The sequence below is a fragment of the Globicephala melas genome, chromosome 2 (genome assembly GCF_963455315.2).
Source record: "Globicephala melas chromosome 2, mGloMel1.2, whole genome shotgun sequence".
NCBI lineage: Eukaryota > Metazoa > Chordata > Mammalia > Artiodactyla > Delphinidae > Globicephala > Globicephala melas.
In genome coordinates, this window is record NC_083315.2 from 151,071,489 (window position 1) to 151,099,069 (window position 27,581).

Here is a 27,581-nt window from a genome sequence, read left to right on the forward strand (position 1 = left end):
TTCATCTGAGTACATGAGTATATTGCACAATATACAGAGTGGTGCTGGATCCAACTCAAATTGGCTCACACAGCATCGCTTCCCAACCTTGCATTCAGTGATGTCATGTTAGTGACTTGACATTGGCCATGGTCTGAGTATTTACACTACAGTGATGGGCAAAGTTACAATCAGGGTTTTTTTTCCCTTGAAGAGCCAGTTAAACGTTTGCTAGCACAGCGCTGGTTGTATACATATATAAATATACAATGAGATGTACACCAAAATTTGTGCACTTCACTGCATGTGTGTTATACCTCAGAAAAATATCTGGGGTCTCCAGACTCCTAGTTCCGTAGTTGCAGCCTAAAATGGTCTTACTGATTGTCTTCTACCGCTGCGTTCCATGAGGAATTTCTAGGGTGCTAATGCAGGTTGGGCTATTCCAAGGGTGTGCCTATCCACGACCTGCCTTGGTTGATACTGCTGAGGCCCCCATGGGAGTACCCACCACTGGTGCCTCAGCAGCCTAGAACTGCAAGGTTGGCATAACTGCTTATCCCCACTACTCTGCCGTATTGGAATATTTGCCTTCTTCAGTCCTCTTCGACACCCTGTAGATAGAATTCACTGCTGTTTCCTCTCTGGCTCTTTGCCTGTCTCTCTACAGAGCACTTCACTTAGCCCTGTGATACAGAGATTGGGGGTCATGCCTGTTTCCCCTGCAAGGTTAGAGGTTAATAAAGACCATGTCTCCCTCATCGCTGCATGGATAAGACTGTGGGGTTTACAACCACCAGGCCTTAACAGGGGCCTGTTGAATGAGTGAAATGGGCTTCAAGAGAAGAAGAGGGAGAAGGTTTGGAGGAAGAATAAACTTCCCCACTGACAAAGTCACACATTGCTGAAACAGCGGTGACCCTTCAGAAACTGGAAAGGCCAGAGTGGTTTGGGACGTGACCCTGCTCAGTGGTGGGGGTGCTGACCAAGTAGCCTTTTGAGATCTTTTCCACTCTTGGAGCTCCCACTATTCAAGGCAGAGGAGATGGCTGTGAGAATGTGCAGAAGGTCAGAGGTCCTCCGCCATGCTGGCTGCCCTGGGCTGTGTGCTTCCTGCAACCTGACACAGAGACACTCCCCTCCCTCCCCACAAAAACCTAGACCCCTCTGGGTCCTCCAGACCTGAGGAATTTCACTCACATCTAACCCTTTCAGCAAGAGTTTGCATATTCAAACCTCTCCCTAACTGGGGGTGGGGGTGGGGCGTAGAGGGTGGGCAGGGGGCAGCAGGAGCATATGAGGGAGGGGGCTCAGGTGCTGGAAATGTTCTATAGCCTGGTCTGGCCGATGGCCACAGGGCTGGTTTTATATATATGTAAGTCACTGTGCCCTACACCTAAGAATTGTGCGTTGTGTGTGTGTTATGCCTCAAAGAAAAGCAAAAGAAACACAACCAAAACCCTCCCCCTGTTGAGGAAGTCACTAGCCCAGTGAGTACCCTTCCGTCCCTGCAGGGGACCCTGAGCCAGGTGCCAGCAGGGACTGAGGACACCCAGAGGCTGGCGTAGCCAGGAAAGAGAGAAGGCGAGGAGGTGGCAGAGCCTCTCAAGCTTCCCAGGGGAGACAAGGGCACTTGGGCTGTTCGCGGTCAGGCTTGGGGAAGGCGTTGGGCTTGGAGGAAACCCTTGGGAAGGCGGAGGGCGGAAAGGGGTCGGGCGGGAGCCGCGGACCGCGCCAGCCCGCGGGGAGATGCGGGGGCGCGGCAGGAGCCAGCGTGCCGACCCCCGCGTCTCCCGGAGGAGGGCCGGGCGGGCTGGGGAGGAGGGGAGGGGGAAGACGGCATGACTGCGTCTGATCTACAGTGACGAGTACCAATGTTAACTGTCACCTCTCATCTCCAAACTAAATCGCACCTGGAATTGGAGGCGCCGAGGAGCTGATAGAGTCAGCCTCACGGAGGCGACAAGTCAATCAGCGTGGAGATTCGCGGGGAGACACCGGCTCCTCGAGGCCGGGCGCCTTCATTCATTCTGGGATTTACACTTGTCAGGCTGCCGCCTGGGGGTGGGCAGGAGGAGGGGTGGGCAGCAGACTGGGCTCACTTCAGCTCCACTTACTTAAAATGGGAGGACTGGCGACTTTGGCGGCTTCTCCCCCAAAGAGAAGGGGGTGGGTGGTGCTCTGCAGGCTGGGTCCACTTGCTCTTGCTGCCCCTCTGCTTCACCCTGTGGGTCATTCCCGGGGGTCAGTGGGCTTCAGGCTAAAGGAGTGGGAAGAAGCCCAACAGTGGGAAGATGAGGACGGATGGGCCATCTCAGAGCCAGGGGCATTGCTGCCCAAGCGACTCTGTCATGCTGGGAGCACGTGAGGGCGAAAAGAATTCTGTCCCGGGCACCAGGCTGTGTGTTTGGGAGGGAGCCATGGGGCCTTGTGGGGGATGAAGGATAGATTTAAGCTGCCTACTTTGGGACAATTCTATTGTCGTCCAACGAAATGGAAAAGGTCTTTATTTCTCCTTTCACTCATTCCTTTACTCATTTAATAAACGGTACTCAGTCGGGCTCTGTGTGAAGTGCTGGGAATTCAACAACACAGAGCCCCCCATCCTGCGAGAAAGGGGAAAATTAAACTGCTAAGGACGTCTCGGGTTGCCATTTCCGTCTTAGTGAATGAACCTATAGTCCCCCTCCATCACTGACCGCACCGCCATAATCCTCAGCACAGTCATTTATAAAGTGCTTTTCACATATAAACATAACTATGCCAAGTCCTGTACCAAGGAGAATGCCTGGAGATATAAATTCCAGATGGAGAGAAAAACACTGGGTCTCCACTACTGTTTAAACATCTATTTTATTTCTGTCACTATGAAAATAATATAACTTCATTACAGAGCATGTGGAGAAATAGAGAGGGGAAAAAAATCACCTAAAGACAAAGCTAGCATTTTGATATGCTTCCTTCTAGTCTTTTAAAAAAATTATTTTATATCGGAGTATAGTTGATCTACAATGTTGTGTTAGTTTCAGGTGTACAGCAAAGCGATTCAGTTGTATATATACATGTATCTGTTCTTTTTCAGATTCTTTTCCACTAAAGGTTATTACAGAGTATTGCGTAGAGTTCCTTGTGCTCTACGGTAGGTCCTTGTTGATGATCTATTTTATATATCGTAGTGTGTGCTTCCTTCTAGTCTTTTTTCTTGTATCTCTTTAACTTTTTTTTTTTTCTCAAAAGCACCTACTCCAGGGCATGTCCTATGTCATGCGGAGTTAGGTGGAAGTTAGGTTGGAAGCTTTATTTTCTCCCCTGACTCCCATTCAGAGAGGTGCCTGAGGACAAGGCTTCATTCTGCTTGGTGCCCGGGCACAGAAATGGTGATACAGGCATTTGGCAGGCTGATCTCTTAATCCAGATTGGTGTAGTCATTTGAAACTGAAAGCAGCTCCTTTTTATGTCTCCTGCTTCTCAGCATTAACTTCTCTTTGATGTAATTTTTGCTTCCGCTGCTCTCTCCCTTCATGGGTTAGATTAGTGTGAAATTGGCCTGGCTCCTCCAGAGACTGCAGTGTTAAGCTTCAAATACTTGGTCCTTATTGGAAATCCTTAACCCACATCAGGGGGAGAAAAGTGGCAGCATTACTTGGGAGTGTGTGAGTGGGAGGATTGGGTGTTAGGGCAAGAGGGAGAGGCGTGCATGTTGGCAAGGGGAGGATGGGGAAGTTGAGACTCTTCTCCATTTATTGACTGCTGAAGATCTGCTCACCTTAATCTTGGGGCAAGGGAGGAGGAATAGATCTTAGGTAACTTGAAAATGCAGTGCTGGGGGCAGAAAGCCTGTTTAAGTAAGTCGAACCTCTGGTTGGAACTGTCCAAAGGCCTTGGTGCTGAAAAGAAGAGGGAAAGTTGATAGTGTCTGGGAAGATAACAGGGTAATGTTACATAACCCTTTCTAGACCCCTGGGGTTATGCCTGCTCCTATAGGTGTTTCTTCTGGCTCAGATGTGACCTTGAAGCACATACAAGATGCAGTTACCAACATTCTGTGAGGGCTGGCAGGACTGGGTCCCTTTACCAGTTCTGCCCTGCTTGCTTGCCTACTTCCCATGTGGCAGAGAAGAATGGCAACTTGTAATTGGGCCAGACTGCTAGAGGGAGGTACTCAACTGCAAGGGAGATTCACCGGAACACCTGACCCAAGGGAGGGTTTCCCCCCACTTTTAAGACAGAACTAGGGGGGAAGGAGGGTCCTGCTGTGACTTGGACCCATCCAGACTGAAGAGATACTCCAGGCTTTAGATCACACCCCCAACTTATCTCCCTTAACAACAACCTCAGACCCTCTGTCCCCAGATTCGGATTGCCGCCTGAGGCTATCACTGGAGGACAGAAGCTGCCAAAGGTGATTCTGACGGCCAAGCTGGCCCGCGCTGCCCATAGAGGAAGCAATCACCACACATCAGGGTGTTCTGGGAAAACTTCAGACTCGCCATTCAAAGGCAGTTTAGCTCCAGATAGTTCAAGTTTGTTATCAGCCAACATATACTTCTCCCCTGCAATCCCCATCCGGCTTTCTCTGCCAGATGACCTTGACCTTTACTTGTCCTCCAGCTTCTGTCTGTTTTCTTCCTACAATGCCTCATCCCCAAGCCTCAGCCCACTATGTCTGTGACCTTTCTTTTCCTTAGCCTGTTCTCTGTTCCTTCCCCTCACTCCTAGTGGGTCCTTCCAGCCACGTTTCCACCGGCCTGGGCCCCGGACTTTACCCCGGCCTTCCCCCAGTCTGGCGCACTTTTCCCACTCAGTGCCTCTACCCGGTCCCTGCGCAGCTGGAAGGGCCTTGGCCCTCGTTGGTTTAGCCTTGTGGCTCCTTGTGCATGGGCCCTCCTCTCCCCTTCTTGAGTCCGCAAATCACTCCTTCCAGTGTCAGCCGGCAAATTGGTTTATCCTCCCCCCAACCCGGCTTTCATTACCTTGCCGAAATGAAGCGATATCTCCTCTGCGGAGGCTTCCCGTCCGTGCCGCCGCTGGCATAATAAATGAAGACAAAGTGCCGGCGGCATAGACCATCTCTCCCACCGCACCACCAGCCGCTGCCAGCTTCATTATTCGCTTAAGTTGCCGGAGAGAATTACTTAACCCTGACCCGTGTATTAGGGGCCTGTATTAATGCTGCGACAGGCGCCTCTTACGGCAGAGAACAATTTATTAGTGCCGAAACAGGCTGCTTTTCTCTGTCATTTTTCCAATCTGAGCTTTGAACACACATCATTAAACTTGTCTGACTCTCTCCCCTTCTCCATCATTCCTTTTTCATTTTTTTTTTTTTAAACAGAAAGCACCGTAGAGAATGGAGATTGTTCTGAAAATCTCCAAGTGCCTCTCCCTCTCTCTGTTCTCCCTTTTCTTTTCTTCTTTCCAGTTCTTTCTTTGGCCTCTTTTTGGTCTTGGACTCTTTGCTGGTGGCTCTCCTACTTTTGGTCGGAATCTGATGGAAGGGAGCATTTGGTTCCTGGAAGAGAATCCAAATGTCCTTTGGACGTGTGGGGTTGGGGACAGAACCACCACAGCTGCTTATCCCTTGAGCCCGCATCGGCTTTCTCTCCCTGGGATTCCTTTGCCAGAGGCAGCCTCTGCCTCTCTTTGTGCCTCAGCTGGGAGCATCTTACTTTGAAAACAGGCATTGGGATTGATTCTGGGAGCTAAAGGACCTGAATGTGAGGACGGACTGGGCAGGGTTCCTATTTGTCATGGGGACTTTATCATGTCCACACTTGGAAGAGATGGTTGGGAGGGGGTTGGAAGCACCTAGAGATGGCCATACAGTGTCTGAAGCACGCTGAGCCCCAGTGCAGTGGCTGGCCACCACCTGGGAAGTTGGCCATTGGGCTGTGCTGCCACAGGGCTGCATACAACGTTCTCCCTGACCAAGGCAGACAGAGTGTCAGTTTCTGGGTGTTCTCATCTCTGGCTCTCCATGTGGCTTTGTCTCAGTAACTGAGTACAACCTACAGCTTCCATGTCTTCCCTGGCTCCTGGTCCTGGCTCTTCTAGCCTCACACATGCCCTTATCTTTAACACCACTGCTGCCCGGAGCCACATGGAGCCGTCGCTGTTTGTGGTGCTTGCCACTTCTCCCTGGTGACCATCTCCTGCCGTGTATTGGGGACACACCTGGCCACTGTCTTAATTTGTGTTCCCGTGAAAGCAGAGCCTGAACAGACTTGGGCATAGATAGTTCGAGAGATGACATCAGGACGCAGGAGTGAGGGGTGGAGAAAGTGAGGGTGATAAAGAGGAACAGACAATAAAAGTATGAGTCAATGAGGGAGCTGTTTGCTGGCAGTGGGGCTTGACTCCACCAGGCCCTCTGAGCCAGGTACACAATGCCTTCCGGAATTGTGCTTCTGGAAAGCCTGGGGTGTTTGTTCACAGGGCCCTGTGCCCCATTGGCTAAGGCTTGCCCCCAAGGGTATAAACTCTCCTGTACTTCTTTTTTTTTAATTTTTTGAAGTTGATTTACAATATTGTGCTAATTTCTGCTGTACAGCAAAGTGACTCAGTTATACACATATATACATTTAAACTCTCCCATACTTCTCCACCATGCTTGTGCGTGGGTGATAGGTACTGCTGAGCACCTTCTTCTTGGAGAAATCCCTAGGGCAGAAAACTGGAGAGAAATGTGAGGCTCCTTCTTGAGATGGGTTTGGTTGGGACGGGCTCACAGGGACCTGACCAGCACAGCTATCGCTGAAATCAGAGGTGGGCCAGGAGGAGGGAGGTGGCATGAATAACACCTACTCCTGCCACCATCCCACATGCCCACCTCCTCTCAACAGCCCCTCCCTCTCAATCCCCAACCCCCAGGACCTCCAGTAGTACACAAATGCTATCACAGGCCAGGCAGGGGTGCAAACAAGTGAGGCAGGATGGGGACAATAAACAGGAACTGGTGGGAACTGGCAAATCAGAGAGTAGAGACAATCTTGTAAAGACAATAACATAATTTTAAAATAGCGTAAGTTTGTGCTATTAGACAAACTTGTAAGGGGGCTAGAAAATTTCACCTGTAGACTATCAGTTTAGCATCAGGATGGATGAAGTCTTTGGAGAAGGTATGACTTTTGCAAAGTTTTCACTCACTGTTTAGCATTTTTCCCAACTCTAGCTGTTGGCTTTGGGAACTGTTTGGAAGTGAGTAGTGGGGAGAGGGGTGGAGGGGGCAGAAGAAGGAAGGCCCATGTAAAGGCCAGTGGCTTTCCCCCCAGCCCAGTCCTTCCCAAATTCCCTCGGCCTCCAGATCCCTGCAACCCTCCCTCACACTTAGCTCAATAGCTCTTGAAAGTTCTCTAATCACCTCTCTGCTTCCTGCATTAATGAGCCTCTCATCTCACTGATGGCAATCAGAATATTTGCTTATGAAAGAGACACGGTTAATAACACGATTGCTCCCCTCCACCTTCTTCCTTCCTCTCCTTCCCCCTCCCCTTCCCTCGCCCTCCACACAATTCTCTCAATTAACGATAGGCAGAAATTAATTTTTCCCCTCGATTGAAACAATTGCAGGGAAGCGGATTGCCAGCGTCGCTTCAGATAGGGACCGCTCCCAGCAGAGTGGAGAGAAAGGAGGGGAGATGGAGGAGATATGCACGGCCCTATCTGCAGGCACAGGACAGAGTAATACAAATGTTATCCTTAGAAATGTACTTAAAGAGGATATGTTTATAATTCGGAGGGGATTTTCAGGGGCTCTCCTGCCCTCCCTCCCTCTCTGGGGCACTCCACTCCACGCACTTCGGAATAGCAGAACCCAGAGTTTGTTGGGAATTTTACTCCTGCTGCCTCCGTGAGTGTAGTGGGCCTGGGGTGAGAAGGGAGATCAGGTTAGCTGGGGGCATGGTCGTGGTCCAGGGGCCCAGGGGTTAGGCCATTACCGATAGTGCTGGCTTAGTGGCCAAACGCCAAACACCAGGTGTTAAATCTGGCTGTGTGTGGGCTTTCCAGGTGAAGGCCTTGCTCATTTGCCACCTTTACCATCCCTTCTGCGCCTGCCTGGACTTTTGGTTTGGGCCTCCCTCTCAGTCCATCCCTCCATCCAGGCAGAGGGGCAGGGGCCTCCGTGGAAGCCAAGATCATATCCTAGCAAGGTGGTTTTAAGAACACGGACTCTGGAGCCAGACAACCTAGGTTTGAATCCCAGCTCTGCTGCTTAACAGCTCTGTGATCATAGGCAAGTTACTTAACCTCTCTGTGCCTTGGTTTCCTCATCTGTAAAATGTGGATCACATCTACCTCATAGGGTTGTATAGGGATTAAATGACTGAATGTCATTTAATAACATTTTAATTTAATGTAATTTACTTAGAATAGTACCTGGCAGGTAGCAGGTGCTATTTATATGTTTGGGAAAGAAGTAAAAAAACACACAAAAAGAAAAACAAACCTATATTCTAGTGGCAGTCAGGAATTTGTTGATCTATTCATTCAACAAACATTTACTGCGTACTGATCCTATGGAGCATATAGACATTTTAAAGATTGGTGGTTTCTGTACTCTGGTTGTGAACAACCATAACAGCATGGGCAGAATTCAGCACATAAAGGTGGTGTGCAGACTGCTATGGGATTTCAGAAGGAGAAGGGAGGGAAATTCGGGCAGGACAGGGCAATCAGGGTTGGCTTCACAGAGGAGGTGGCATCCAAGCTGACCTTTGAAGAGTAAAAGTTGAATTTCCTATAGGTTGGGAAAGGTTGCTGCTGGGCAGAGGGGGCCAGAAGAATGAGAGTATCAAGTTGTACGGCCAACTGGTCAGGCGGGAAAGTTGGGACATTGGGTGGGGGAGAGGGGATTAGAGCAGAGTATAGTCCCTTCTGTCATCTCCGCCCTTCCGTGTTCACTCAACCCAGCCCCACCTGTCCCAACTCTCCCGCTTCTCTCAACATCCAAGAAAGATTAACTTCTCTCAGTGCGAGAAAGTTATCATTAGCAGAGAATTAAAAGAGTGATTAATCATGCACCCCTCCCCCCACCCCACAGCCCTTATCTGTTGGCGGTGAGCAGGACAATGCGGCGGGTGGGGAGGGGAAGAGAAGGCGAGGGAGAAATGGAAAACAATAAATACCAAGTGCAAGAAAAAAGGGAGCGCAGCGCTGTTCCCACTTGTTAGATTGAAGGCGCCTCTCCAGAGGGGGGAAGGATCCAAATTGCTAATTAGCGCCTCTGAAAAGGCCTCGCTCCGATATGTGCGCCGCTGAAAGGCCGCCGTTAATGAAGCTGCGGCGAGCCCGCTTCCCTTTGACTGGCCTTCATCCCTCCTCCGAGCCCCGGGCCCCCTGAACAATGAGGCGGGGAGCAGCGGCTCCCCCAGGCCTCGCCGGGACGGCCCGGGCAGCGCGCGCGGGGAGCGGCGGGGCGCCAGCGAAATGTGGAGGGGGAGATAAGGCCGAGCGGAGGGAAGAGGCTCACTCCCAGGGGCCCAGGGAAAATTTGCAGTTATTATGAAGGAGATGAGACAGATTAAAAGCCCTTGTGTTCGCCGCTCTGCCCCTTTATTTAGTGGCTTCATCTAGGAGATGAAAGAAGTTGGAAATGACTTTCTCTGCTTTGCGCTACAAGAAGCTTCATGGCACATTTCTTGACTTTATTCCTTCTTTTGTTTCTCTCTTCCTTGCCTTTAATCCCTGAAAGACTTCACTGTGTGGCCATAGGCACTGGAGGCCAGGAAACAGGGACCGGTAGGGTCCAAACCCTATTGACCACTGGTAGCCAGACCTTGGAGAGCCCTGGCTTCTGGCTGATCTCTGGGGGCAGTGGCTGAGCTAGGGAGGGATGAGCTTGCCATCTGTCCCTGGAAGGCCCCAGGAGGAGGCTGGATGACCCATTATCCAAATGGGGAGAGGGGTAGAGGCTCCATAATGCCCTGGGCCTGTTCCCAGAGGGCAGTACACCATTGTGCACAGGGACTCCACAGCCAACTTACCTGGGTAGAAACACAAATTCCACCACACATGAGCTGAGACCTTGGGCAAATTATTGAACTTCTCTGTACCTGTTTGCTATCTGTTAAATGGGGACAATGATAATAATACTGATATCTACGTCATAGGGTAGGATAGACTGATTGCATTACTGGCCTGGTTTTTCACGCCTCCCTGTACGTATACCCTTTGTTAGTGCCTTTTCATGCTGACTCTGGGCTTCGCCACATTGCTAGCTTTAGCCAGTGGCTCGGTTAATTACAAGCTTGATTCGAGCAGAGTCATCGCTGCATTTTTCCATCTTAGAATGTGTACTTCAGTGTGTACCTCTCAGAACACTACCGCAGTCATGAGACTATACCAGGGCTAGACTCTGGTCATGATAACATGACTGTGCCAGCCTGCTGGAGGCATGTGGAAGATAGCCAACTTGTCCCAGAAAAAGATATACTAGAGCAGCTAGCTCCTTGCTGACTACAGGTACATGAGCAAGCCCAGAGATCTGCCAATCCTAGCCCAGATGGGCAATGCTATCCAGTCAGCCTATGGACTTGTGAGAAATAAATAAGTGGATGTTGTTTTAACAACTAAATGTTGGGGTGGCTTGTTATGCAGCATTATTCTGAAGTAGATAACTGATACACAGATTGGTGCTTAGACGTTTGATGCTGCCAAAAACAAAAAATAAATCAAAACCCAAGCCTAAGATACAAACGTTGGCTTTGGGATTGGAAAGCAAGTAGGAAGTAGAGGCTGGAAAAGATGATAAAGATATTGCTATAGCAGGTTGGAAAAAAGGTAGCCCATATTATGTATGCTTAAACAATCAGTAAAACTGTTGTCTGAGGTAATCTGGACAGTAGAAAAAGTACTTAATCAACTTATAGATTTGAGTAGTTTTCAGGTAGAGTCCTGAAAGGATCAGCTGGCTCTTGCTAGCTGAATACTATAAGGTACTATGAGAAAGAGGTGGACTAAAAAAGGAAACTAGTTTGTCAACAGAATTTAGAGGGAATATAAAGGGGCCAGAACTTCCCAGACTGAAAAATAATCTCTAGTCTCCCAAGCCAGTAGAATATTCTCAATGTAATACAGGGCCTGGGACTTCTGCTTCTGGCATTAATGGAGTAATAGGGACTGTATTTACTCTCCCACCTTAAATAATTAAAGGAATACAAAGTTTTCCAGTATCCAACAAGGTAAAATTAGAAATATCTGAAAACAATAAAAAAATTTACCAGGCACAAAGAAGCAACCATAATGTAAAGAAAAACCAATCAATAAATACAGACTCAGAATTACACAGATGACAGAACTATTAGATGAGGGTATTAAACAGCTTCTATAACTACATTTCATGTTTAACAAGGTAGAGAAAAACATGAGCGTATTAAAGAAAGTCATGGAAATTTTTAAAGCCCCAAATCTAACTTCTATAAGTATACAATGTCTGAGATAAAAAATATATTGGGTGGGATTCACAGTAGATTAGACAATACACAAGAAAAGATGATGACTCTTAAGATATAGTAATATAAACTATCCAAAATAAAACAGAAAAAAAAAAAAAAACCAACCAGAAGACAGCAGCAACAAAAAAAGAAAGAACAAAAGGACAACTTAAGGTAATCTAAAATATATGTAATTGGAGTCCCAGAAGTAGAGAGGAAGTGAGAGGAGAAAATAATATTTGAAAAAATAATAGACAAAAACTTTCCAAATTGAATGAAAATTATAAACCCACAGAACCAAAAAGCTCAATGAATCCCAAGGACAAGAAACATGATAAAAATGACACTAAGACACATCATAGTCAAATTGCCTAAAACTAGTGATAAAGAGAAAGTCTTAACAGCAACAACAGTATAAAGGCATGGCCTATATAAAGAAAAAAATAAGAAGATAAGAGTGACAGGAGACTTTATCTCAGAAATAATGTGAGCAGAAGACAATGGAGCAAAATCTTTAAAAAGTACTAAAAGAAATGCACCATCAACCTAAGATTCTATACCCAGCAAAATATCTTTCAAAAATGAAGATAATATAAAGATTTTTTTTCAGACAAACTTGAAGGAATCATCAACAACATACCAGAACTACAAGAAATGTTAAAGAAAATAATTTAGGCAGAAGCAAAATTATACCACATAAAAATCTGGATCTACACAAAGGAATGAAAAGCACCAAAAGTGGTATTTGTGAAATCATAATTTTTTTTTCGGATTAAAAAAAAATCTCTTTAAATGATAATTGTCTGCTTAAGGCAAACAAATAAGAATGTATTGTGGGATTTCTGCCATATTTAGAAGTAAAATGTGGGACAACAATAGCACAAAGGCTAGGAGAGAGGAAATGGAGGGATATTGTTGTAAGCTTTTTTTTTTTTTTTTTTTCCTGCGGTACACGGGTCTCCCACTGCTGTGGCTTCTCCTGTTGCGGAGCACAGGCTCCGGACGCGCAGGCTCAGTGGCCATGGCTCACGGGCTCAGCTGCTCCGCGGCATGTGGGATCTTCCCGAACTAGGGCACGAACGCACGTCCCCTGCATCGGCAGGCGGACTCTCAACCACTGCGCCACCAGGGAAGCCCTGTTGTAAGCTTTTTATACTAGGTATAAGTGTTACAGCATTACTTGAAGTCAGACTAAGATAAGTTAAAGATGTATACTATAAACTCTAAAGCGAACACTAAAAATATAAAACAGAAGTATAACTAATAAGCTAACTAAGGACATAAAATGAAATAAAAAACCCTCAATCAAAAGAAGGAAGAAAAAGTGGGAAAAAGAACAAAGAATAGATGGGACAAATAGAAAATATATAGCATGATGATAGATTTAAACCTAACTGTTATGGGCTGATTATGTACCCCCAAATTCATATGTTGATGTATTAACTCCCAGTACCTCAGAATGTGACCATATTTGGTAATAGGATCTTAAAAGAAGTGATTAAGTTAAAATGAGATCGTTAGTGTGAGCCCTAATCCAATATGACTGGTGTCCTTATAAGAAGTGGAATTTGGGACACAGACACACACATAGGGAAGATAGTGTGAAGATACAGAGGGAAGACAGCCAACCAGCAGCCAAGGAGAGAGGGCACAGAAGAAACCAAACCTGCTGACACCTTGATCTTAGACTTCAAGTCTCCAGAATTGTGAGAAAATACATTTCTGCTGTTTAAGCCACCCAGTCTGTTATGACAGCCCTGGCAAACTAATACACTAACCATATCAATAATCATATTAAATATAAATATTCTAAATAACCCTTGTCTCCACCATACCACCCCAGCCCAGCCAGACCAAATTGTCCTTTTAATCAGTACATCTCTGGATCAAGAGGAGCCACATTTAAGGAGCTGCATTTGGTCCTAATGTAGATCACAACATCTTAGACTCCTAGCCCAGTGCCGTGGTTGGATGAGACTTTTGGGTGTCCTGGGATGGGGTGTGAATATTTTGCATGTGGGAGGGACATGAATAATTGTGACCCTCAGGAGGACTGTGATAAGATGATGCCATTAATGACTCCAATTTTTCATGTGTCCTCCAAAAAGATATGTTCAAGTCCTAACCTCCAGCTAACTTACTTAAAAATAGAATCTTTGCAGATGTGATCAAGTTAAGATGAAGCCATACTGGATCTGGGTGGGCCCTAGTCCAATAGCTAGTGTCCTCACAAGAAGAGAAGAGACATAGTGACAGCCACACACTGAGGGAAGACTGCCTTGTGAGGATGAGATTGGAGTGATGCATCTACAAGCCAAGGAACGCCAAGAACCACACGAGAAGGTAGGAGACAAGGAAGTACACTTCCCTAGAGTCTTTGGGAGGGACCCTACTCACACTTTGATTTTGGACGTCTAGCCTTCAGAACTGGAAGAGAATGAATTTCTGCTTCAAGCCACCCAGTTTTGGGTACTTTGTTATAGCAGCACTAGGAAACTAACATACCACCTCATGACCCCTGCCCTAACTGTTCCCTCTGCCTGGAATGTTCCTCCCTGAGATGGTTGGATGGCATACTCCCTGCTTCCTTTGAGGTGTCTGCACCGATGAGCCCTTGTCAGAGGCACCTATCACAGATAGCAGCAAGGCCCCAAGTCCAGCAATCCCTTTCCCCTCATCCTGCTTTGTTATTCTCATAACACCTCCACCACCTGACAGTTCATATATGGATCTGTCTATTGTTTGTCTTCCTCCCCCGAGAAGGGAAGAATACTGAAGGCAGGGACTTTGGTCTCTTCCGTTCACAGATGTACCTTCAGTATGTAGGGTTTGGTACGCACCACTAAATATATCCTGACTGGCCGAATGAATGTCAGTGCAGGCAGCACCTGCCAAATGCCTCCCAAAAGGGGAGGAGAGAGTGTAGTGCAAAGAGTAGCCTTTGCAGTCGGATGCCTCGTTCTGACCAGTTACTTCACACACCAGCTGTGTGACTCCAGATAACTTCTCTAAGGTTCAGTTTCCTCTTCTGTGTAAGTTAGGACAAAGCGCTTTCATTAAATGGTTATTATGAGGATTAATTGAGTGATTTTATTAATATATAATAGAGGTACAAATCTCTGTATAGTCAACATAGGTCTAACAGTTAATGTATGTCATGGTTGTGTGTACATATTGCTATGTGTCATGCAGTGTGCTAAGCACTGCTATTCAGTTTAGGGGCATATAATTCAGTGGTTAAGGACATGGCTCTGCCTGGTTACGTGCTTACCAGTGTGTGGCCCTGGGCAAGCTACTTAACCTCTCTGTGACTTAGTTTTCTCATCTGTAAAATGGAAATAAGAATAGTACTGTAAGGATTATTAGGTTTATCCATGTTAATATTTAGAATGGTGTCTGGCACCTACTGAGGACTCAATAGGTATTAACTACTATTATATTATCATCTAACTTGATCTTCTATGCATTTCTGAGGCAGTTTCTGGCGCACTGTGCCCCATAAACACTAATTTCCCTTTCTGGCCCCTTCATAATTCAGTTCGAGCTGCCTTTACAGCACATTTCCCCATATGCTCTCCAACGAGCTGCAGCTTAAACAGTCTCGGCCCAGCCCTCTGAACACTCCGGTTTCTTGCTTATTGTTACTTCCAATGCCTTCCATGTCAAAGTAAGCTCATCTATGCTTGGTTACTTCAGCCCCTCATTACCTGTCCAGACAGGCCCTACATCTTGTGTGAGCCCCTTTCGAACAGAACTCCAAGGATTTGTATTGTCTAAGCTCTCAATGGCTGAACAACTTTCACGCATGTCAGGGCAGAAGGTGGGGTGCACATTGCACTGTCACTTCTGTGAAGGGAATGCAGGAGGGGCATGAGTAGAGGAGCTGCACATTTTGCCAGCCTTAAGTGGTAGAGCAGCTTTTGGTCCCAATGGGGGGCAACAAGATGGTAGTGGATACAGAGCGTGGCCTGAATGGTGGGCAGGTAAAAAGCTAGGATGCTCTTGGCTGCAAGCAACCCAAAGTTGCTTAAAATACATGGACATTTGGTATGTCACATAACAGAACACATAAGTTCTGGAATAGATCCTTCAGGGTTGGTTGTTACCTGAGGTCCAGGTTCTTTTCCTCTCTCTGCCCTTTTATCCTCAGTTTTGGCTTCATCCTTGGGATGTTAGCAAGAAGGTTGTAACAATTCTAGATGTCATATCTAGACATAACAATTTCCAGAAAAGGAAGAGACATGATGTCTTCCTACGATTCTCTCTAGAGTAGAAACTTGTCTCAGTAGGCATCCCCAACAATTCTCCCTTCATGTCTCCTTGCTCGTAGTTGGGTGATAGGCCTGCTCCTGAAACAATCTGCATGGGGAATGGGATTCAACAACCCTTGAGATGGGGGTGTGGTCAGCATTTTCCGAGCACATGGATTAGTGGGGAGCTGTGGGCTAAATTATGTCTCCACGCAAGTTCATAAGTTGAAGCCCTGAGCCCAGGACCTCAGAATGTGACTGTATTTGGAGGTAGGGCCTTTACAAGTGATTAAGTTAAAATAAGGCTGTTAGCGTAGGGTCCTAATCCAATCTGACTGGTGTCCTTATAGTAAGAAGAAATTGGGACACGCAGAGAGCCATTAGGGGTATGAAGAAGCAGCAAGAGGGTTGCCGCCTGCAAGCCAAGGAGAGAAGCCTCAGAAGAAACCAATACTGCTGGCACCTTGATCTTGGACTTCCAGCCTCCAGAACTGTGAGAAAATAAATGTCTGTTGTTTAAGCCACTCAGTCTGTGGTATTTTGTTATGGCAGCCCTAGTAGACTAATATAAGGGGGAAGGCTCCATTAAAAAAAGGAAGGGGGTTGTCTGGTAGGCAGCCAGTAGCATTCCCTGCAGTAGTAGTGAGAGGAAAGGAAGGGGTAGGAATAGGTGAACACAGCTCAGAGATAGTGTGTACAAGCTTTGGAGTCAGGCAGAGCTGGATTTTGGTCCTGACTCTATCCTTTACTGGTTGTGTGAATTTAGGCAAGTTTATTATCCTCTCAAAGCTTCAGTTTTGTCATCTATAAAATGAGGATCATATAACACTGTGATAGGCAGAATAATGGCCCCCTGGAATCTGTGAATATGTTATCTTACATAGCAAAAGGGACTCTGCAGGTATGGTTGAAGTTAAGGACCTTGAGATGGGATGATTATCCTGGATTATCCATGTGGGTGCACATGGGTTCCTAAAAACAGAGAATCTTTCCCAGTTGTGGTCAGAGAATGATGTGATGGCAGAAGGGGGATAAGAGAGATTCGCCATTGCTGGCTTTGAAGATGGAGGAAGGGGCCACGAGCTGAGGAATGTGGGGGGCCTCTTGAAGCTAGAAAAAGGAAAGAAATGGACTCTCCCCTAGAGGCTTCAGAAAGGAACAAGCCATACTGGCACCTTGATTTTAGCCTAGTGAGATCCATGTGGGACGTCTGACCTACAGAACTGTAAGATAGTAAATTTGTGTTGTTTTAAGTCACTAAATATGTGATAATTTGGTATTGAATCAATAGGAAACTAATACGTACACCAATGTCAAAAAGGTTCTGGAGAAGATGAGATGAAATAATGAATTTAAAGTCTTTAGCATGACGCCTGGCCCATAGTAAGCCTTCAATAAATGTTACCTCAACGACCCCCCCCCCGTTCTATAAAGTTGAGGTGGGTACGTGAGAGAGTACGAGAGCTGTGGCAGAGGTGGAGTTTGGCAAACTTCTGCCATCTGCCACCTGCAAAAGAAAAGGCATCAGGTGTCTGGGGCCAGGGAGGAGGGCAAGTTTCAGGGAGTCACTCATTTTTTCAGGTAAATGCAGACACTTCCTGCCCTCCTTGGTGGACACGGCTTCTATTAGGAACATCTCTTCAGTGACTATTGGAAAAATTTCTGGAAAGATTCCAGAATATCTTGGATCAGTTTAAAGAGAAGCTCTGAGCAAGGAAAAGAATTGTGGAGGGACACGAAGGCAAAAAGAAAGACAACGTCCCTGTTCTTATGATATTTATAGTCTAGTGGGAGGTGACAGAATATAAATAAGTACACACCAAATAAACAAGGTAATGTTGGATTATGATATAGGCCATAAAGGAAATAAAGAATATGATAAGATAGAAAATGGTTAGGGGAGTAGGATTTCTTCAGATGGTGTTAGAAAAGCCCTCTTTATGGAAGTGACATTTTAGCCAAGACTTCAAAGATGAGGAGATTCCTTGACCCTCACCTGCAAATCCCTATAGACAGGTATTCTTGGTTGCAGGAAAGCATATGCCAAGGCCCTGGGGTGGGAGTGGGGAGAAAGGGAGGGACAGCTTAGTGGGTTCATATTAGGAGCATGGGGCAGGGACCAGATCCCAGGCTGTGCAGACCATGATGAGGACTTTCAGCTTATTATAACCGCAGGGAATCTAATGAATCAGCAGAGGTACTTTTTTTTGGTGGGAAGGACAAAGGAGGGAGAAGCTTACTGTGTGCAGATCCTTTTAAACTGGTGATTTGCTCATTCAACTTACAGTTCCACCCTGATGGTCAATTGAGGGAAACTTGTTGACTAGACTGTCTTCCTCTTCTTGGTAATTATTAATGTTTTTGGAGTGCTTACTTTGTGTCGGGCTCTATATGAAATGCTTTGCATTCATTATTTCATTTAACCTCCACCCAGGAGATGAGTACGTTCTGTTGTTGTCTCATTTTACAGATGAGGAAGTTCAGCCGTCAGCGCTGGACACAGCTAGGCACATACGGAGCTTCACCCTTGGCTTCTCTCCCGCCTCCATTTCACCTGCTCCAAGTCCGCTCACAACTCACAACCTATCATCCACTATCATCAGTGCCTGCTTCAATCAGCAAGTGTGATGGCCTTTCCTGAGAACTATTCCTCCCCAATTTTCCTTTTGGTCCTCCTTTTCTTAAATGTCACCCTTCTGTGGCTTCTGTACACTGGTTCTCTTCCAATGCTCTCTGTCCTTTGAGCTGGCCACCTTGTTCTCCACAGGCTTCTTCTCTTGCACCCTTTTTCCTAGAATGGCCCTGCCCACAGATCCCACCATCACTAGCTTTCATTTACATTTTCTCTTAAGATTGAGACAAGCACTTCTAATGTCCTGTTCCAGCATAGTAAACAAATATTTGTTTTTTCAACTGACAATAGTTTCTGAGCACCTATAGCATGTGCAAAGAACTGTGCTAGGAATTGGTGAGAATACAATGGCTAGGACGGGGTCTCTGGGGCAATGGAGTGTAGGCTTCATTTTTGTTCACATAGCTATGTGTCCAGAGCTTAGTTAGTGTAGGGCCACACATGTTGTAGGTAGTCAGTAAATATTTGTTATATGAGTAGTTTAGCTGGGAAGGCAAACTTGCACATAAATGGCTCAGATTCAAGGCTGAATGAAGAAGATGATGTAATAAAGATACCAGCAAGTGCTGAGAGAGCCCAACAGAGTAGACAAGCAAGGGGAAGTCTTCATGGAGGTGACATTGGCATTGAGCCTTTATTTTTTAAATTAACTTATTTTTTTAACATCTTTATTGGAGTATAATTGCTTTACAACGGTGTGTTAGTTTCTGCTGTATAACACAGTGAATCAGCTATACATATACATATATCCCCATATCTCCTCCCAGCATTGAGCCTTTAAATCCCCTCAAGTCCCAGGGGTTTTCAAGAAAGAGCAAGTGGTCTGGTGTGCCAAGCATGATACAGGAAGTAGTGGAAGACGGATGACGTGAAATGGTGTTTCAGGAATCTCACTCTGGTGCCAGGGTAGAGAATGACTTTTGGGGGAGAGACTGGAAGTGGCAAGACCAGTAAGGAGGCTGCTGTACCATCCAGAAGAGTGGTTGCCTACCCAGATGTGGCCAGTGGCAGACAGAAAGCAAAGGAGGGAGGGTGGATGCAAGAATACCATCGAAATAGAATCCTCAAAGCTTGGCATTTAATTAGATGAAGAGGTATGAAGGAAAAAGCAGGGACTAATGGCTAATTCACCTGGGTAACTGCATGATGGTGCTGACATTTCCCAAACTGGGAATAGTGGAGGAGGGGCAAATATGACAGAGACTATGGGAGAAACTAAGATTTCTTTTGACATCTTAAATTAGAGATGCTGGTCAAGAAAATAAGTGGAAATATATAGCATAAATCTGAAAACAAAAGCTGGATTTCAAGAAATTTGGGAGCTTTCAGTGCTGATGGAGGCAACTGACACGATGGGAGTGGATATGATTTGTGGGAGAGAACTTCACTTAAGCAGAAAAGAGGGCTGATGGCTGTGGACACCTCTTGAACATTTCCATCTTTTTGTCCTGTGGAAGTCGCAAATTCAGCACGTCCAAAGTGAACCTTTTTCTCTCGTCTTCTCTCGCTGTGCAAATGGCACCAACCACTCTGTTAGTCACTCTGGCTCAAAACCTCAGTCTTTGCCTCCTCCCTTAATTCTTTACACAATGTTTCACCTACAGAAAATTCTGAAAATCCACAAAAGCAACAGGTAGCAGAGACAGTCCCTTATAATGGAACTATTTTGGATGATAGGTAGTGTATCATTCGGGTCATATTCCTGTGCAAGTATAGATTTAGTTTCCTTTATGTATGAATAGAGTCATAAGCTACATTTTTAGACTAACCTTTTTATTAAGGTACAACCATCATACAGAAATGTACACAGAAATTGATGACTTTTCATGTCATTAAATATTCTTCCACAGTCAATTTCAAAAGGCTGCAAGGTATTCCATCCCATAGACGTAATTTGATAACTAACCCCTGTTGTAGGATGTCTGCCGTTTTTCTAGTCTTCTCACTCCTTCCTCCACGATGCTACAAAGATGAATTTACCTGTATTTAACATTTCTGTGCCCATTTCCAACTTTTTCTTTAGATAAAATTCGTAGAGGCAGAATTTCTGGGTCAAAAGATATGTGCATATTTAAAAATAAACTTTTTATTTCAGAATAGTTTTAGGTTTCCAGAAAAATCCGAAAGTACTACAGATAGTCCCCACATACCCCATATTCAGTTTCTTCCGTTATTAACATCTCACATTAGTAGAGCACATTTGTCACAATTAATGAACCAGTGTACAGACATTATTATCAACATTAACTGAAGTACATAATTTATCCAGATTTCTTTAGTTTTTACCTAACGTCCTTTCTCTATTCCAGTATCTCATCAGGATACCATATTACATTTAGTTGTCATGTCTCCATAGGCTCCTCTTGGCTGTGACAGTTTCTCAGACTTTCCTTGTCTTTGAAAATCTTGACAGTTTTGAGGAATACTGGTCAGACATTTTGTAGAATGCCCCTCACTTGGGGGTTGTCCACTTTTTCCCTTTTGATTAGACTGGGGTTATGAGTTTTAGAAGGAAAGTACCATAGAGATAAAATGCCATTCTCATCATATCATATCTAGTCCACATACTGTCAACATGATTTATCACCGTTGATGTTAACCTTGATCACCCGGCTGAGGTAGTGCTAGTTTCTCCACTGGAAATGTTACTCCACTGTAGTTGTTTCTCCACTCTAAAAGTTACTCACTTCCCCCCACTTTCCATAGTGTACTCTTTGGAAAGAAGTCACTGCACAGTCCACATTTAGAATCAGGAGTTATGCCTCAGGGTGGAGTATCTATAAAAATTGTTTGGAATTCTGCACCAGAGACTTAGCTCTTCTTTCCCATTTATAAATTTATTTGTATCAGTAATTGACTTATACCAGTTTGACTATGGATATTACTTTTACACTTCAAGTTATAATCCAACACTACTTTGTTACTCAAGCATGTGTATCTTTAATAGTCTGAGCAACTCACTCGTGCTACCCCCCCCAAAGGTTGTACAATTCGCATGGTTAAGAATGAGGACCCATTTCCCTAATTTCACACACCCTGTATAAAGTAGGTCAGCGATCAAGGGCAAGGCCGACGCCCCTCCCTAGCGCCCAATTTCCTGACGCCTCCAAGTAAGATGAGGCCTGCATGGGTAGGCCCTTCACCAAGATGGGCACCTCAGCCCCACGGGAACCCCCGCTCCAGTCAGCCCCTAAACACCGCCCCTCCTTACCCACTTGCTTTTCTTCCGGGTTCTCGCGGCCCCGCCCCCAGGGGGCGGAAGTGGGAGCGGCCGCGAGCAGGAAGCGCTGGGCCGGGGCGGGCCCTCTCACGCAGCCTGTCCCTCCCATTCCACCACCGCCCCACCCCACCGCCTCAGACCGGAAATGAGGTCACAGAGGGAAGCCCCGGCGGGGAGACTCGGCCCCAAAAGCCGCGGCTGTCGGAGGTGACTGCGGCAGCGGGTGAGGGGGACGGGGAGTGAGGGGGTCGGGGCCCAGAGGGCCCGCGCCAGCAGGGATCGGCGCTCCGGGCCGCGGCGGAGCGGCCACGGGCGCCATCGGGCCCCGGAGGCTGGCGGGAGGGGAGAGGGTGGCGGGGCCTTGTTTTTCAGGGCCCATCTCCCCGATCCGGGGGATGAGGGTCGGGCCATTTCCCGGGCGACAGTCACCTTCTTTCTTCTCTAGTGTCTGGCTCTTTTGAGCTGGCGACAGCGTGAGGGCTTGGTGTCCCGAGTCGTGGTCGTCCTAGTCCTCGGGGGCGGGCCCGGGCGTGGGGGAGTCCTTCGAAACATGCTTTTTCTCACGGATGTGGCCACGTTGCGACCCTTGAGCACTGAGGGAGTTTAGTCGCCAGGACTTGCGTTTTGGCAGTTTCTGCCCTGGAAGGGCTGACCCCCTGCCCCTGGTCACCCAAATTGAGAAGTTGCCTCCTGCCTCCCCCAGCCCCTCCCCCAACCCGGTCCCCCCACCCCACCCGACCGTGCGCCTGCCTGCCTCTTTACTTCTGCTAGTTTCTCGTTCCTTCCGTTGCGTGCCTCGGACAGCCTTTGTCTCCCCGAGTGCTTGCCTGGCCCCGGGACCCTCTCGGACTGTGCCTCCAGGAAGGGTGGGAGTTCCAGGGTTCTTCTGTCACCTCCTGTTCGAATTGCAGCCTTTGAGCCTGGCATTCGACTGCACAGCCAACTGCAAGTTGTTTGGTAACTTCGTTTCACGTTAAAGTTTGTACAGTTCTGCTTGAGCTTTTAAAGCAGTAGTTCTTTATTAGGGAAATAGATCTAGATAAGTGCGTCCCCACTTATCTATTTTGGTTTTAGAGACAGTTGTTTCCCAAACCCCAGCCATGGTGTTTTAAACTACTTATTGCTTAAATGAGTGTGGCTTTTGACACTTTGAGTTTTGTTTGGTTGGTAGTTTGGGACTAGGTGTCCCCGTTGCTCCTCCTGCCTTTAAATTGCTTGGCATAAGGATAGCATGAAAATAGATTTTAGAAAGTCCTTTGCAAAATGTAAACTGTGTGAAGGGAACTGTGGTCTGAGAGTGGTGCCACAGAGTTTTAAGCTCTAATTATGGTCTTGAAATACGTTGGACTTAACAAGGGCTAAGGAAAAGGTGCTAATTTAAAATGGTTTTTTTTTTTTTTTTTTTTTTTTGCCGTACGCGGGCCTCTCACTGTTGTGGCCTCTCCCGCTGCGGAGCACAGGCTCCGGACGCGCAGGCTCAGCGGCCATGGCTCATGGGCCCAGCCGCTCGGCGGCATGTGGGATCCTCCCGGACCGGGGCACGAACCCATGTCCCCTGCATCGGCAGGCGGACTCTCAACCACTGCGCCACCAGGGAAGCCCTAAAACGTATTTAATTAGATGTACGAAGTATATTAAACGTTTCACTTTAAAAAGGCCTTTTGAAAATCGCTCCTCCTGCGCTCAGCCTCTGGAAGGTTTGCCTATGAAGTGATCCCTGAAGTATGATGGTTTGACAAGAATGAGTTGAAAAACAGGAAATTTTGGAAAGCTGTTAGCTAGAAATCTTAGAGACTCCTCTTATCCTTGTCATTTCAACCTCAGTTATAATGTGTTTTTGTGTGACTGTCTGGCACTAAAGCACAAAACTTGGATAACAATTTATTTTCTGAAGGATGGCAAGAAGACTTAAAAGTTGCTAATTATTCACAAATATATGACATACTCTTTTTAAGGCTCTTTACCTGGTAGCTTCTGGGTGGTAGTTGGGACCAGAATGGGTGCAAACTTGGTCTTTTTTTTCCATGCAGAGTACAAACCTGGGTCACTACAGATTCTTGGAACACTAAAACTGCAAGCAGCCTTCCGTAAAGTGTGTCACTAAGTTGTCTTTCTCTTCCTGCCACACACATTCTTATTAGTGACCCCAGACCATAGAACGGTCTTTTCATCCATGGTTTTGAAGTTGAGTGTTTTTCTGCTCCTGTTTGGACAGATGAGACATTCTCTAATCTTTTTAGCTCTGATCATCAGGTAATTTAGTTTAGCAATTTTAATTGGGGGAAAAGGGGAATGACTGATTTATTCCCCTGAGTTTGCTTGTTTTTACTAATAACCCAGTTGTCATCTGGTGAGTATTTTGAGTTTTTGTGCTTTAAGAACATGCTGACTTCAGGCGTTTAACAAGGGCCACATACCTATTCTTAATGGCTTAAGGGAGTATGGATGGTAGGAATAGAGTCTAAGGGTAGCCAGGTGAAAGGTGACTTTATTTTCTGTAGACGGGGTGGACTCTGCAGTGCCATGATCTGTTTGAAAAATTATTCAAAAACAACAGATCCTATTCAGTCTTTCTTCTTCTTTTTTCTCTTTTTTGAACCTCCTTTTGGCAGATGTGGCCTCATGGATGAGCTGGTACATGACTTAGCCTCAGCCTTGGAGCAGACATCTGAGCAGAATAAGCTTGGTGAGCTGTGGGAGGAGATGGCGCTGAGCCCTCGGCAGCAGAGGCGGCAGCTTCGCAAACGGAGAGGCCGGAAGCGCCGTTCAGACTTCACTCACCTGGCAGAGCATACCTGCTGCTACAGTGAGGCCTCTGAGTCAAGTCTGGATGAGGCCATCAAGGACTGTCGAGAAATGGCCCCAGTCACCAATTTTAGTGACTCTGATGACACTATGGTAGCCAAACGGCACCCAGCTCTTAATGCCATTGTTAAGAGTAAGCAACATTCTTGGCATGAATCTGACTCCTTTACTGAAAATGCACCTTGTCGACCGCTGAGGCGCCGACGGAAGGTGAAGCGCGTAACATCAGAGGTGGCTGCCAGCCTTCAGCAGAAGCTCAAGGTGTCAGATTGGAGCTATGAGAGAGGCTGCAGGTTCAAGTCTGCTAAGAAGCAGCGTCTGTCCCGCTGGAAGGAGAATACTCCCTGGACCTCATCAGGTCACGGGTTGTGCGAAGCAGCAGAAAATAGGACTTTCCTAAGCAAAACGGGAAGGAAAGAAAGGATGGAGTGTGAAGCAGATGAACAAAAACAGGGCTCTGATGAGAATATGTCAGAATGGTGAGATCTCCCTTACTAAGTCATAGATTTTCCTGGTTAACTTTACCTAAAGCACAAATCCACAGTCTTGATGAGTTCAACTTTCTTTCAAACCAGCCTTTGTAATACTGACTTTGTAGCTCTGCTTTAACCAGTCAGGTTGTGTGTAGCTGTGATCCAGTTTCCCGACATCAAGAAGGCTATATTTTATAGAAACACATTTGTTTCTAAAAATCATCTAAAACGTGTACCTCTTATTTTAAAAAACATTTTGCTGCTCTTTGTGCCACGTAGTTCATACACAGATACTGTTCTTTAGAACCAGGGCCTCAGTAGAGGCTGGTGTGTATATGTATGTACAAGAAAGAGAAAACGCGGGTGCCAGGCATATGGAGTTTGTAAATGTTCTTGGTAAGCTACCTTTACCCATTAAGAATCATGGCTTTAGATGTTTCTGGACTATAATTCTGTTCTCTGCTACTTACAGTTTGACTGTATTGAGTTTAACATTCAAGTTGTCTGAACACATGGTAGGCTTTGAAAATAACAGGGCTAAATCCCATCAGTCTTACACCAAATGTCATCGAGCCAGAAAAATCTGTCTTGAATGGGTGCATGTTTAAAACGTCAGTATAGTTTTTGGTGACTTTTAATTTTTTACATCTCAAATAGATAGTCCTAGGGACACTGATACTCCCCAGCTTGATACTTTAATATTATTATTAATGTGTGATATCTGTTTCTCAGTGTGGGTGCTGTTGGCGTTTTGGATGGGGCAGTTCTTTGTGGTGAGGGATGTCCCATGCCTTGTAGGATAGTTGCCATCCCTACATTGTTCCCATCACCCTTCACAGTATCAAAACAAATGCCTCCGTGGGTGCTCCCTAAGTGGGTTGAGTAGTGCCAATTGAGAACCAGTGTATTCTATTATTGTTAATATTAGTTAGCATTTATTAAGCACTAACTGTGTGCCAGGCACTGTACTATTGTGTAGAACATATATTCTTTAATGTTCATAACTCCCCTGTCTGGTAGGTACCATTATTTGTATTTTATAGAAGAGGAAATAGAGGTTATGAGTGTGGAGATAATTTGCCCAAGGTCACCTAGTAGCAAAACTGGGAATCAAACTTGATTCCAAAGCTCATAGTTAACCACTATGTTTTGCTATGCTTTGAGCTTGCCTTTGCCATGGCACGTTTTCTGTCTCATCTGAACTTTTACAACTGCAAAACAGATGACCTTTCTTAGGACTTGGCTTCTTCTGACGTTTGTCTGAAAAACAAAGGCATAAATCTTACAGACTTGGAGGTGAGGTTTTGTCGGTAACAGGAAAAGCTGTTCAGGTTTGTATGCCTGTACTTATCATGGGTGGTTTTAGTCAAGTTTTTAAAATTTTTCTTAACTAACTTTATATTTGCCAGGCTGTACAACTAGGTAGGCTTATAATTTGGCTTTCCTGATTTTCCTCTAATATATATTCTAAGGCCTATTTACCCAATTTATATGTATAATTTTGGATTATAAAGCTTTTTTCCTTATCATGCTATTTTTAATCAAACAAGAAATGCCTAGTTAACTTGTATCCTTCACACTGTTGAAACCCTCAATTGAGGTGTTCAAGTTTGTTTCAATGTCAAGCTTACATACCAAATAGTAATCATCGTACTGTTAAGAATGTTTTGGGATGATATTTTTGGATGTATGTATTCCCCAGAATTTCTTGCTAAGCTATGACTTAATTGTGTGTGTGAGTGACTGTTAACTCTGTCTTCTCTAAGATCACAGCCCAAGTGTGGTTCCAAATGCAGAGCCTGTAACCTTGCAGTGAGGCACTTCAGTCTTTCTAGGTCCTTCTTACCCCAGATACATCTGTTGCACATTATAGTCAGGTTGTGATAATATACATCTAGAGCTTGGAGAAATTGACGTAGGCAGCAATTTACTCTTTCAAAAATCTGCTTGGATGTGCCAGTTTGTTTGCATACAGATCAAAGTGTAGAACTTTATATCAGAGGTATTGAGGGTTGTCAGAGTATATGATCCAACTTGTGAAATTATTAAGATGAAGTTGATCATTAAGCTTTACTTAGCCTAGTCAATAGATAGAGTTCTTTTAAAAAGCATATGTTGGGCTTCCCTGGTGGCGCAGTGGTTGAGAGTCCGCCTGCCGATGCAGGGGACATGGGTTTGTGCCCTGGTCCGGGAAGATCCCACATGCCACGGAGCGGCTGGGCCCGTGAGCCATGGCCGCTGAGCCTGCGCGTCCAGAGCCTGTGCTCCGCAACGCGAGTGGCCACAACAGTGAGAGGCCCGCGTACCGGGGAAAAAGAAAAAAAAAAAAGCATATGTTAGGTGTTTTAGGTTTGAAAATCTGTGTCTCAATCAGAGAGCTTTATTTATACTTCCCTTAAATTTATTCTGCTAACTAAACATAGAGTAATTTTAAGCTTAACCGATAATTCTTTTCGCTTTTCTGTTTCTGTTCTTCCTTCCATTCTATACCAATCAATCCCTCAGGCGTTCTGAGGAACTGAAAGTGGTTATGATGTAATAGTTTTTTAAAGCCTTCAAAACGCTCAGTTATTATTTTAATATTTTTCTTTGCATGTGTGTTCCATTCTAAAATGGATCAACTCTTTTGTAAGATTACTTTCTACTGATCTTTATTCAAATTGTCTATATAGCAGCTATTAATTAGGTGAGTTATAGCCTAATTTTGCTTTATTCTTCACTAATACATCATTCATTTGTTCCCCTTGAATATAATTTAGCTTCTTTTCTTTCATAAGTGAATTGGTTTGG

The 27,581-nt window shown here is 45.7% G+C and overlaps 2 protein-coding genes across 9 annotated transcripts in view; both read left to right on the forward strand.

The window, feature by feature from the left end:
• IFT43 (intraflagellar transport 43) overlaps nt 1-16,144 on the forward strand; it is a 152,276-nt gene extending 136,132 nt beyond the window's left edge. The window contains exons 12-13 of the mRNA XM_060295082.1: nt 13,563-13,754; nt 16,012-16,144. The gene's annotated coding sequence lies outside the window, so the exon portion shown is untranslated. The remainder of the gene's footprint in view (nt 1-13,562; nt 13,755-16,011) is intronic.
• A 5,479-nt stretch (nt 16,145-21,623) lies between these two features.
• The window catches only part of GPATCH2L (G-patch domain containing 2 like), a 65,629-nt gene continuing 59,671 nt past the window's right edge, over nt 21,624-27,581 (forward strand). For 7 of the 8 annotated variants that reach the window (XR_011377264.1, XM_060295084.1, XM_060295085.1 and 4 more), the window contains exons 1-2: nt 21,652-21,720; nt 24,126-24,797. Coding sequence is in view for 7 of the 8 variants with exons in the window: in XM_060295084.1 (XP_060151067.1) it covers nt 21,659-21,720; nt 24,126-24,797 (734 nt within the window). In the remaining variant the exon portion in view is untranslated. Of the gene's footprint in view, nt 21,737-24,125; nt 24,798-27,581 lie in introns of all 8 variants that reach the window. The other variant, XM_030831825.2, reaches the window with a different exon arrangement.